A 14,151-nucleotide genomic window follows, 5' to 3' on the forward strand; every position below is an offset into this window, starting at 1 on the left:
AACGGACACTTTCAACTGGTTGAGAAAGGGAAATATTATTCCATTCCCCAACCTTTTTATGTTACCATACTCTCTCTCTAACAAAGGGCTTTCCAAGAGTCCATTCTGTAGAGTGGAGAGAAACGGGGAAAGGTATTTATGGGGGGGTCATCAACCTCACCCAACAGGGCAACGTCATGACACTGTTAAGTCTGGAAGTAAGTCTGAGCAGCTGAATTCCTTTCCGTAGGTGTCAGGCATGCATGTGCAAACGCACAAACAGAATACTACATCAAGACGTATGACACATAACCCTTATTAGTCAACCCAGGGACATCACGGATGGTCCACAGACGATAGCATCAACCACTCAACGAACCTTGAGAGGGTGGTCAGGTGGAAATGTAAATTGAATTAGAGAAAATTGTGATTGGAAAGATGGAGATTTAAAGAGCAGGAGACTGAGACATGGGGCGAAAAATAAGAAACAATGAGAGAGAGAGAAGATACAGAGAGGAAGAGAAGAAAGTGAGCGAGGAAGAGTGGGAGAAAGGGGGTGACAGAGAGAGAAAGTGTTCGTAGAATTAATAGGGGAATTGCAGTGGGAGCAGGGGATAAGGAAAATAGGGAATATATATATAGAGAGAGAACACATTCAGTCAATTATCTCTTCTCCATTATCCTTCCATATCGGATTTATCCTCTGTATACAAACCTGCTTTACCTCCAGAGGACTGGAGAAACTAGATGAGTCCTACACGGCCGTTGAATTGGGTTTTTGAGTTATGTACTGTTAAATAAGAGGTTTAGAGATGTGTTGAAAAAATGTAGTTTTGGATGGGCTTCATTTTGGAGTTATATTTAAGATATATTTTAGATATATTCTTCTAACTGGTATTGGTGAAGTTGAGAATTGATCGTCTCTGTGCGTTGTTGTGCAGGGATGTCTGTGTCATCCAGTCACAGTGGTAAATCGATGGTGTATCAGCGTCGCAGTAAATTGCCTGGTTGTCGGCACGAATCAATTACTGGTCCCGCAGCCACCAGTGGTAATTGTAGGGGTAGAGATACAGACACTCCCACATGCACATACCACACACACACACACACACACACACACACACACACACACACACACACACACACACACACACACACACACCACACACACACACACACACACACAGAGAGAGAGAGAGACACACAGAGACAGACAGACATTACTTCATCCCACTCATGGAAACCTGGTATACCTCTACATTAGCACTAATATCATATGTCTCTTCCATATCAGTTAGTGACATAATGTTAAATCCATACAGTCATGAATGACAGGGTGTAGGTCATTCATTTCAGGTTAATTTCAGATCACAATGTGTTATTAATTTATATCTAGGCTATAGTAAGGATATACTTTAACCTTGAGTTAAATGGCACAGTGTGATACTAATGGCTATACCTCTGTGCTAATTCCTTTTGGTGTGTGTGTGGGTGGGTACGTGTGTTAATGAGAGGATCCTCTATGGTAATTCCAGAGGGTTTAATTGAATTCCTAGTGCTGTAAGTGTAACTAGGTCAGAGAGAATACAGGCCAAAGACATCCTGCAAATTCATCTTCTTATACTCTCCACTACAACGGGACTGTCTCTCATGATCTCATCACTGTAGTGTTGGAGCTGGTACAGGTATTGAACAGCAGTAGTGTGGTTAGAGGGTGAGCACACTATTGAGGTTAGCAGATTACAGGTCCTAAATAGTGCCCTAACATTAGGATTTGCTTCTGTAACGGCACATTAGGACTGATCCTATCTTTGACTCTTGAAATAAATAAGATAGTAGTGGCAGTTAGGATGTTGTTCAGTACTATGGTCCCTGATTCAGAGGTTTTCTCTTCAAATGGTCTCAGTTGTTCTCTCTCTCTCGTCGGTGACGAATGCTGTTGCTATGGTAACGCTGAGATGCCGCTCGGAGAGCAGAGGTGAGGCTTCACCCTGTTGGTCCATTCTACAGACACGCACATGCACGGACACACATACTCAAACACACACACACTCACATACACATACTCCATTAAGCACCCACTCATGATATCCAGGACAGAGCTGGATGGCTGGTTGGCTGGTTATAGTGATTTCCTCAGTGTATAACTTAAAAGGGTATACAGTATTTTATTTTGACTGATTCCATAATACCTTGCAAATGGCCAGGTTCCGTTAGCAATTCTGCCACACACTACATAGCTAGGGGTATATCAAATCAAATCAAATCAAATTTATTTATATAGCCCTTCGTACATCAGCTGATATCTCAAAGTGCTGTACAGAAACCCAGCCTAAAACCCCAAACAGCAAGCAATGCATGCGAAAGAAGCACAGTGGCTAGGAAAAACTCCCTAGGAAAAACTCCCTAGAAAGGCCAAAAACCTAGGAAGAAACCTAGAGAGGAACCAGGCTATGAGGGGTGGACAGTCCTCTTCTGGCTGTGCAGGGTGGATATTATAACAGAACATGGTCAAGATGTTAAAATGTTCATAAATGACCAGCATGGTCAAATAATAATAATCATAGTAGTTGTCGAGGGTGCAACAAGCACGTCTGGTGAACAGGTCAGGGTTCCATAGCCGCAGGCAGAACAGTTGAAACTGGAGCAGCAGCACGGCCAGGTGGACTAGGGACAGCAAGGAGTCATCATGCCAGGTAGTCCTGAGGCATGGTCCTAGGGTTCAGGTCCTCTGAGAGAAAGACAGAAAGAGAGAAAGAGAGAATTAGAGAGAGCATATTTAAATTCACACAGGACACCGGATAAGACAAGAGAAATACTCCAGATGTAACAGACTGACCCTAGCCCCCCGACACAAACTACTGCAGCATAAATACTGGAGGCTGAGACAGGAGGGATCAGAAGACACTGTGGCCCCATCCGATGATACCCCCGGACAAGGCCAAACAGGCAGGATATAACCCCACCCACTTTGCCAAAGCACAGCCCCCACACCACTAGAGGGATGTCTCCAACCACCAACTTACCGTCCTAAAACAAGGCCGAGTATAGCCCACAACGATCTCCGCCATGGCACAACCCAAGGGGGGGCGCCAACCCAGACAGGAAGACCACATCATTGACTCAACCCACTCAAGTGACGCACCCCTCCCATGGACGGCATGGAAGAACACCAGTAAGCCAGTGACTCAGCCCCTGTAATAGGGTTAGAGGTAGAGAATCCCAGTGGAAAGAGGGGAACCGGCAAGACAGAGACAGCAAGGGCGGTTCGTTGCTCCAGCCTTTCCGTTCACCTTCACACTCCTGGGCCAGACTATACTTAATCATAGGACCTACTGAAGAGATAAGTCTTCAGTAAAGACTTAAAGGTTGAGACTGAGTCTGCGTCTCTCACATTGGTAGGCAGACCATTCCATAAAAATGGAGCTCTATAGGAGAAAGCTCTACCTCCAGCCGTTTGCTTAGAAATTCTAGGGACAATTAGGAGGCCTGCGTCTTGTGACCGTAGCGTACGTGTAGGTATGTACGGCAAGACCAAATCGGAAAGATAGATAGGAGCAAGCCCATGTAATGCTTTGTAGGTTAGCAGTAAAACCTTGAAATCAGCCCTTGCCTTAACAGGAAGCCAGTGTAGGGAGGCTAGCACTGGAGTAATATGATCAAATTTTGGGGTTCTCGTCAGGATTCTAGCAGCCGTATTTAGCACTAACTGAAGTTTGTTTAGTGCTTTATCCGGGTAGCCGGAAAGTAGAGCATTGTTGTAGTCCAGCCTAGAAGTAACAAAAGCATGGATTAATTTTTCTGCGTCATTTTTGGACAGAAAGTTTATGATTTTTGCAATGTTACGTAGATGGAAAAAAGCTGTCCTTGAAACAGTCTTGATATGTTCTTCAAAAGAGAGATCAGAGTAACGCCGAGGTCCTTTACAGTTTTATTTAAGACGACTGTACAACCATCCAGATTAATTGTCAGATTCAACAGAAGATCTCTTTGTTTCTTGGGACCTAGAACAAGCATCTCTGTTTTGTCCGAGTTTAAAAGTAGAAAGTTTGCAGCCATCCACTTCTTTATGTATGAAACACAGGCTTCTAGCGAGGGCAATTTTGGGGAGGCTAGATATTTATGCTCAAGATATACGTAGGCCGTTTTGCTTTATTGTTGTTAGCTGTGGCATGTAGATGACTGTACATTGCTGGTAAATAGCCGGCTATAAAATTAGGAATCCACTATCTTTTCCCATAGACATTAGCATAACTAAAGCTAGTAAGCTAGCTGTCAAGCTTGGCTGAACCCCCAAAAACTTTTAAAATAAAGGGAGGCGCTGGTGGCAAATTTGTGTGTGTGTCACGTATGGTTGGAAGGCAAGGATTAAAAATACATATTTTTAAATTCAGTAGGTAGGTGGCATTTTGATCTGTGAGATTGCTAGTTTTGTGGAATTCCCAGCAGAACTCCTGAATGGAATGCCCCTATAATGTAAGGATGCACTTCATGTTGGTGCATCCCTAGGGTATATGCGCGTGTGTGTGCGCGTGCGTGTGTGTGAATCATCCCCAATATTGTAAGAGAATAGAGGTAGATCAGGTTGCTAGGCATTTAGGAGCTTCTATTGTCTGGTGGAACAATCAAGCCCAGGAGAAGACACCCCTTGAACATTACACACACACACTCAATCACACACACACACCATGACCCCAGCCAAGGGTCAGAGCGGGAGAGAATGAGGGAGGCAAGGGTAGCAATAGGGAGATAGACATTTTTAGGAGGGAAAAGGGCAAGAGAACAGTGAGAGAGAGAGTGAGAGAGGGAGGGAGGGGTGAGAGAGAGAAAGACAGAAAGACAGAGAGACATAGAGAGAGAGAGATCTTACACCGTCACTGCACACAGAAGCTGCTGTGAAGAGCGACACACAGAGTTTGTCCTTTCCTCCTATGCGCCCCTCTGTGTCTGTGTGCGCGCGCACACCAGCGAGAGAGGACTCACACTCTTCTCTCAGTCTCCTCTGGTCTCGGGACGAATCGGGAGCGTTGTAGTGGAAATACTGGGATTGATGAGGATGAGACATCATCCCTAACAACGTTCCTAACAGGATCTATTCATCTGGAATATAATACACTGACTGACTGGATCACTACCAGGATCTGACATGGAAGGACTGCTCTCTCCCATGAGGACCAGGGTAGGGGGGGGGGGGGGTGTGTGTGTGTGTGTGTGTGTGTGTGTGTGTGTGTGTGTGTGTGTGTGTGTGTGTGTGTGTGTGTGTGTGTGCGTGTGTGTGTGTGTGTGTGTGTGTGTGTGTGTGTGTGTGTGCGTGTGTGTGCGTATATGTTTGTTAGTTACCCGGGCTTATGTTACTAAATCAAAGCAAATCAGATGTTATTGGTCGAGTACACAGATTTGCAGATGCTATCGCAGGTGCAGCGAAATGCTTATGTTTCTATCTCCAATAGTGCAGTAATACCTACCAAGACAGACAAATCCCAAAAATAAAAGTCAGGAATCACAATATTTATACTGTATAAAGTATATATATTTTTACCCACTCTATATGTACAGTACCAGTCAAAGGTTTGGACACACCTACTCATTCAAGGGTTTTTCTTTATTTTTACTATGTTCTACATTGTAGAATAGTAGTGAGTACATCAAAACTATGAAATAACACATATGGAATAATGTAGTAACCAAAAAAGTCTTAAACAAATCAAAATATATTTTATATTTGAAATTCTTCAAAGTAGCCACCGTTTGCCTTGATGACAGCTTTGTACACCCTTGGCATTCTCTCAACCAGCTTCATGAGGTAGTCACCTGGAATGAATTTCAATTAACAACTGGGACTTGTTCAAAGTTAATTTGTGGAATTTCTTTCCTTCTTAATGCGTTTGAACCAATCAGTTGTGTTGTGACAAGGTAGGGGTGGTATACAGAAGATAGTCCTATTTGGTAAAAGACCAAGTCCATATTGTGGCAAGAACAGTGAGTAAAAATGTAAATGTGATTAAAGTGACCAGTGTTCAATGTCTATATACATAGGGCAGCAGTCTCTAAGGGACAGGGTAGAGTACCAGGTGGTAGGAGGCTATAACTATTTAACAGTCTGATGACGTGGAGATAGAAACTGTTTTTCAGTCTCTCTGTCCCAGCTTTGATGCACCTGTACTGTCTCTGCCTTCTAGATGGTAGCGAGGTGAACATGCTGTGGCTCTGGTGGCTGAGGTCCTTGATGATCTTCTTGGCCTTCCTGTGACACTGTGTGCTGTAGATACCCAAGAGGGCAGGCAGTGTGCCCCCGGTGATGCATTGGCCGGACCACACCACCCTCTGGAGAGTCCTGCGGTTGTGCACGATGCAATTGCTGTGCCAGGCAGTGATATAGTCCAACAGGATGCTCTCGATGGTGCATCTGCAGACGTTTTTGAGGGTGTTAGGGGCCAAGCCGAATTTCTTCAGCCTCCTGAGGTTGCGCTTTCACCACACCGTCTGTGTTAATGGACCACTTCAGGTTGAATGTTTTCCCCCTCTTCACTGCGACCCCGTCGATGTGGATGTGGGCGTGCTCTCTCTGCTGTCTCCTAAAGTCCACAATCAACTCCTTCATTTTGTTGAAGTTGAGGGAGAGATTGTTTTCCGGGCACCACTCCGCACCACTATGGTGATAATGAACTTGGAAAATTTGTTTACAGGGTTTGGTTGCCTTAACAATTTGGGTTCTCATGCTGCTATCACCGTGGTGATGATAGAAGTCAGAGGGAAAGTTAATGGTTGCCGCCGTTGCTAGGGGCGATGGGCAGAATGTTGAAGAGAGGAGTCATACTGCTGTGAGAATTCAGGTTTACATGCTGTGTGTGTGTGTGTGTGTGTGTGTGTGTGTGTGTGTGTGTGTGTGTGTGTGTGTGTGTGTGTGTGTGTGTGTGTGTGTGTGTGTGTGTGTGTGTGTGTGTGTGTGTGTGTGTTTCAATCATAGCAGTTCCTATCGCCCTACTGTTCCATTTGTTCCATACAGAGTCTCTCTACTGTTCCATTTGTTCCATACAGAGTCTCTCTACTGTTCCATTTGTTCCATACAGAGTCTCTCTACTGTTCCATTTGTTCCATTCAGAGTCTCTCTACTGTTCCATTTGTTCCATACAAAGAGAGAGAGGGAGAGAGATTATAATAAAGATAGAGGGTGTGTATGTGTTTTATTATCAGTGAACCAATATGCTTTGCATATAGCATAACCTACCAGGTCTCACAGTCTCCTGTCAGAATTAGACATTCATCCATGTTTCTAAAAAACGGTCTAAGGCACTGCATTGCAGTGCTGAGGTGTCACTACAGCCTTGGGTTCGATCCCAGGCTGTGTCACATGACCGGGAGATCCATGGGGCGGTGTAGAATTGTCCCAGCATTGTCCGGGTTAGGGGAGGGTTTGGCCAGCCGGGATTTCCTTGTCTCATTGTGGCGGGCCGGGCACCTGCAAGCTGACCCCGGTCGTCAGTTGGATGGTGTTTCCTCTGACACATTGGTGCAAACGGTGTGTCAAGAAGCAGTGCGGCTTGGCAGAGTCGTGTTTCAGAGGACACATGGCTCTCAACCTTTGCCTCTCCCTAGTCCGTAGGGGAGTTTCAGCGATGAGACAAGATCATAACTACCTATTGGATATGGGGAGAAAAAGGGGGTAAAAAATATATACATAAAACTTTTAATTTTGAAGGGTTAAGGTTTGGGATAGGCTTAAAACACAAATCTCCAATACAACTTTGGATTGCTAGATTTGAACTTGCAACTTTTAGAATCAGAGGCAGATGCTTACACCAATTCACCATCCACAATGTCCTAGCAAAACTGAAACCTACTTGAAGGTAACAGCACTCACTGTTGCCCTAGTGCCCAGCTTCCACTTCATCTCCTGATGTCCTCAGAGATGGATGGATGTCGAATACTGACTTGTGTCACAGGTGACCTGGCTGAGCATAACATTTGTAGGTACCCTGTGTATGTATGAGTGTGGTGTGAGTAAACATCATAGTATACAATAGAGATGGGGAAGGGCAGTGCTGCTGTAATAAATATGTATATGTTTGACCAATGTGTTGCTGCTGCGGCTATGACCAGATAAAATAGCATTCTACTATTATCATCAGGGATGGGAGGAGAAATGTTGGTCTCTGTTTGTCTGTTACAGTGTAGTGGTGATTAATGTCCATTGTTCAGTAAGATATGCACTGAATAATCATCTCTCTCTCTCTCTCTCTCTCTCTCTCTCTCTCTCTCTCTCTCTCTCTCTCTCTCTCTCTCTCTCTCTCTCTCTCTCTCTCTCTCTCTCTCACACACACACACATACGCACACGCACACACACACACACACACATATAATCTCAGTTCTACAGTGGGCTGAAGGACTGTGTAGTTCTAATATCTCCTGGGAGAGGAGAGTTGGTAATTTAGACAGAATTCCCCTTCCCTTCACATCTCTACAGCCTTCTCTCCCTCCAATCACCCCTCTCTCCCCCGTGCCTCCTCCCCCCCACCACCCCTCTACTCTCCAATCTGTTAACAGTGTTCCCCAGCCACACTGAGTTGTAAAGGTGTAAATCCAAGCTGTTGACTCTAAACTGTTGAGTGTGTAACAAAGTCAAGCTGGTTGCAGCAAGTTATCTCTTGTTTTAAAACCTCAGAGTATCAAGTGAGGACAACTATTATTTTCATGGACTTCTTAGACTATAAAATGAACACAGTGAGCACAGTGAGTTCCAACCCCATGTACGCATATCTGTGTGTGTGTGTGTGCGTGCGTGCGTGTGTGTGGCAGAGTGAGTCTGATCTAATCCTCTCCACTCAGCATGTTCACCCCTGAATTCACGACCAGTGAGTTACCAACCAATTTTGAAGGGGTTTGTCCAATCAGGGTTTTCACACACTGCAACACTCGTCCCCCTCTCCTCTCATCTCATTCCCCTTTACTCTCCTCCATCAATCCACCTACATCAATGGTTCCAGACTGTCTCTCTCTCTCTCTGCCCGCTCTCTCCCTTTCTCTCATTCTCTCTCTCACTCACTCTTTCTGTTTTGGCAGTCCATCTGATCTCTGTAATAGGTTTTTCCAGATCTCTCTGTGGTCTGAGCCAAGTGGAGAGTTATTGGGTGGCGAGGAGTGCTAGGAGTGGTTTGGGGGATAACATTGGCCAGAGAGACTTGGCACACAGTCAACCGTAGCCGTCTGTCTTTGTGTGTGCCACCCCCTCCATCCAGCCCTAATGTATCGGTGCCATCTCCATATCAATCCCAGCCATGCCAAGCCAAACCAAACAGCCAAGGGGAGTTCCATGGATTTCATTGACTAGAGTGCCAGACATAATGACAGTTGTCTGCTAATAGAAGGTCAGTGTTTCACACAGTATACTGTACATTTACATGGGTTTGTGTCAGGTTACTCACATATGAACACATAGAAAGAGAGTCTTTCCATTTCTGATTGGTACACTTCAACTCGATATATGTTACTTTAAACACTAAACAGTGTTAAAGAGACTGGTGGGAGTTGGGGTTGGTAGAGAGAGTAGAGACAGTATAGCCATTCCCAAGCCTGAAGGGTCGCACACATTGCACTGAATGGATCTCCCGTTCTTCTACCGATCGTTCAGCGCGCTGTTGACGTCTGACTGCAGACATGTAAAATTGATTTGCACTCGGTTCGCAAGTAGTCTTGACAGGCAAACACTATTGGTGTGTTCGAGCCTATAGAGCTCAACTCTTTCTGAGACCGCAATTACCAGTGTCACTGTTATCTCTCTCCTTTTTCTTTCTCTCGCTTTGTCTATCAATCTCCATGTCCCCCAATCTCTGATTTCTGTTTCCTTGTGTCACACTTGTCGTCGTAGAGAGAAAGGGACCAATGCGCAGCGGGTTTCGTGCTCCACATATTTATTTATAAAATAATGCAAACACCACGGAAGAAAACAATAAACAAACTAGCGACATGAAACAGTGAAAGCAGGCTCAACAAAAAGCAGTGCTCTCAAACAACTACCCACAAAAAACAAAGACAAACACACCCTACTATATAGGACTCCCAATCAAAGGCAACTCAACACACCTGCCTTCAATTGAGAGTCCAACCCCAATCAACTAGACATAGAAACACAGACATAGACCAGTGACAAACCCCATAATACATACATCAACTCCCCTCTGCCACGTCCTGACCAAACTACAATAACCAAATATACTCTACACTGGTCAGGACGTGACACCTTGATTATTTTTCTCTCTCCCTTTCTCTCTCCCTCCTTCTATCTCACTCTATCTCTCTCTCTTTTGTACATTCAATAACCATGGTAGTAATGATGGTCAGTCAAGCATAACATTTGAATAAAACAAGCATCACTGGACTGTACTTGAATGTCTCTTTGTCTAGTTATATAGCTATGCAGAGATCAGAATGTCACACACAAACACACACGCACACAAACACGCACACACACACACACACACCATCTCTGTCCCTTGTGGTATCATCTGTAGTGTGTAATGTATGCATGTAGGTCAGTAGAATAGTACAAAACTCAACAGCTTCAGAGAGTCCTTACTCTAGAGAACGTGGTGTGTGTGTGTGTGTGTGTGTGTGTGTGTGTGTGTGTGTGTGTGAACATGTACTGTATGTGTATCTGGTGTCCAGCTGTCTGTGTTTATACTAACAGATTGAGCCATTATAGGAACGACCAAGGGCTGGAAGACGCACGCAAGCATGGATACACTCACATACACTCATGCACGTCCCCCCCCACCACACACACACACACACACACACACACACACACACACACACACACACACACACACACACACACACACACACACACACACACACACACACACACACACACACACAGGCACACACACAGGCACACACACAGGCACACACACACACAGCCTCCAGCAGTCAAAATGACTCTCCTAGGCAGCCCATATAGCAGGCTGGCCTCAAGCATCATGTTTATTGCACCCCCCTACTCTCTCCCTCTCACCTCCTCTTTTCTCACTCCCATCCTCCTCCCTCTCTACATCCCTCTCCTCATCCCCCTCCCTCCCTTCCTCCATCCCTCCACCTGGTTCATTAGAGGGCAGACAGCAGTCAGGATGGTTCAGGTTAAAAGAACAGAAGGAAGAGAACAGAGAGAGAAAACAAGGTGAAGGAAGAGTAGAGAGGGAGGTGGTCAGGCCAGGACCCCATAGAGCTGCCTCGCTGCCTGCTTGAATATAATTAGGAGAGAAAGGCATATCTAGAGAGGTCTGGCCTTACAAGAGAGGTGAGAGGTGGACTCCCTCGACAAACACACACACACACACTGGCAGCAGGTAAAGGCTAGAGCGGACAGAGAGCAAATGACAGGCGGCCATATTGAAGGCAGAGCCAGGATACTCCGTCTCCCAGCTGTCACTACTGCTCTCAGACAGACCAGGGGGGATTGGCAGGTGGGGGCAGTCATCTATGATCTAATTTGTTATTATGTTTTAGGGTCTGGGGCAGGGGCAGGGACAGACATCTCTGGTCCTAGGGGGCCTTGGTGTCTGCTGGTTTGTTCTTCCTTTCAAACCAGCATTTGATTTAGAATTATTTTAGGGAACCAAGTGCCAGGCAAAAGAGAGAACCAGCAGACAGTCATGTGGTGGTGATGTCAGTGATCTGTAGGAAGCCATGTAGACTGACTGATCCTCAGTCTGTACTTGTTTGATGCTGTCACTATGTGTCTCTGATCTGTACTGGGCCTGTTTTTGGCACTGCAGGTCACACAAGCAAACAATCTCTGATCTCTACTGGGCCCATGTGTGCCACAGAACAACAGAACGAGTGAACCAATGAAAAACATTATGTTAGAGGTTGTCATGGAAACACAGTGACCTAATTTTCTGTTTCATCGGCTGCCATCAGTTCTAGGGCTTTTTATTATTTTCAGTATGTGTGTGTGTGGGGGGGGGTGGTGGGGGGGTTCAGGTTGTATGGGGGGGTAGGGTTGGTGGGGGAAGCTGGGGGTAATGATTTAAAGTCATCCCTGGGCATGCATCTGTGCGATGCATAAATACACACACACGGTTGATAAACAAGTAGTGGATTAGTGTTGTCACCGGTGGGTCACCTCTCCAATAGAGGTCAACCCTGCTTAGAGCAGGTGTCATACACCACCCTATCTATCAATCTACATAGCCTGGACAGGCTATTACACACACACACACACACACACACACACACACACACACACACACACACACACACACACACACACACACACACACACACACACACACACACACACACCTGCAGAAAGAGAATTATACCTTGCATAGGAAAGCAGCTTATCTCTCCCGCTCACCTCATTTTCTGTTCATCTCTTATCTCCTTTCTTCAACTCCTTTTGAATCAATCCTCTCTTCTCTTCCTCCCATAACCCATCCTTTCCTACCTCCACTCAACCTTTCACCAATCACCCATTCTCATCCTCCCTGTCTCCATACCTCCATCATCAAATCCTCAACTCTCTCCCTTCCTGTCCGTCACCCTCTCTCATCGCTCTCCTCACAACGTCTCCCATTACTCTATTCCTCCCTCACCCCATCACCCATCCCTCTACTCTCTTTCACCCTCATCAAATCCTCTCCTCTACCTCTCTCCTCCCTCCCCCTTTCCCCTACATCTCTTCAACTCTTCACTCTGTGTCTACGCCTCGTGAAATTTGATTGGTTGACCCCTAGCTGGTCTGGTGTCAGCACTGTCCTAGGGCCAGTGGAAGAGGGAGGTGTAGGTATGGGGGGCGGGGGGTTAGACACATCAGGGGGTTATTAAAGGTGTTTTACCCCCATGGCTATGAATCCATACATTTCACCATCTGTCTTCCCATGCAGAGACCTCCTCTGGTAGCATCTCCAAGGAAATGGAGGGATTGTTAGAATTCTAAGTGCAGATCAATGTTATTTTAGGTTATTTTTCTTCCGTGCAGACACTGTTAAATATAACACATTTGAAGCTTGTAGTACTTGGAATATCTCCGAACAGTTTTAAGAGGCATAACAGTTGATCATTCTTTTGTGGTCCCTTTTCCTTTGATCTTTGCATCTGGTGACACTGCCCTGACACAGGGGAAGTGCAGCAAGAGCAATAAGATACATTTTTTGCTAGGAGGTTGCTAAACTTGATTGCATGTAAATGTCAGTTGATTTGTGAATCAGAGAATAACATTTCTCTGGTTTTGACAATGTTGATGTAGTGAGATCAAGTTGGTTACATGCACGTACACGTACACACACACACACACACACACACACACACACACACACACACAGTAGTGTATTTTCAATGCACCTTTTCCTTTGTCAGTGTTCAGTTATTGTAATCCTTCTGCAGTGTGTGTGATATTAGCATACACTGCATTTGCAGCTGCAGTTTTTATGCTTAAGTGCACAAATGACTAATTCATGATTTACATACACTGCTGCCCAAGGATACAGAGGAGAAATTGAGCTCACTCACATCCAGAGCAGTTCTCTCTCTCTCTCTCTCGCTCACTCACAACACACACACACACACTCACTCACTCACTCACTCACTCACTCACTCACTCACTCACTCACTCACTCACTCGCACACACGCGCACACACTACCACTACCCTCTACATTTACACACATCTGTGAGAACTGCACAACTACACATCAGACAGATGGACATACAGTTGAAGTTGGAAGTTTACATACACTTAGGTTGGAGTCATTAAACTAGTCTTTCAACCACTCCACAAATTTCTTGTTAACAAACTATGGTTTTGGCAGGTTGGTTAGGACATCTACTTTGTGCATGACACAAGTCATTTTTCCAACAATTGTTTACAGACAGATTATTTCACTTATAATTCACTGTATCACAATTCCAATGGGTCAGAAGTTTACATACATTAAGTTGACTGTGCCTTTAAACAGCTTGGAAAACTCTGTAGCTGTGGATGTATTTCAAGGCCTACCTTCAAACTCAGTGCCTCTTTCCTTAACATCATGGGAAAATTAAAGAAATCAGCCAAGACCTCAGGAAAAAAAACTGTAGACTTCCACAAGTCTGGTTCATCCTTGGGAGCAATTTCCAAACACCTGAAGGCACCACGTTCATCTGTACAAACAATAGTATGCAAGTATAAACACC

General features: G+C 45.1%; 1 protein-coding gene across 1 annotated transcript in view; it reads left to right on the plus strand.

Annotated features, from left to right (window-relative positions):
• The first annotated feature begins 4,961 nt into the window (after positions 1 to 4,961).
• The window catches only part of frmd4a (FERM domain containing 4A), a 151,968-nt gene continuing 142,778 nt past the window's right edge, over positions 4,962 to 14,151 (plus strand). The window contains exon 1 of the mRNA XM_082962652.1: positions 4,962 to 5,158. Within this exon, the coding sequence (XP_082818778.1) occupies positions 5,126 to 5,158 (33 nt within the window). The 5' untranslated portion in view covers positions 4,962 to 5,125. The remainder of the gene's footprint in view (positions 5,159 to 14,151) is intronic.

The sequence above is a fragment of the Salmo salar genome, chromosome 16 (assembly GCF_965601325.2).
Source record: "Salmo salar chromosome 16, fSalSal1, whole genome shotgun sequence".
Taxonomy (NCBI): Eukaryota; Metazoa; Chordata; class Actinopteri; order Salmoniformes; family Salmonidae; genus Salmo; species Salmo salar.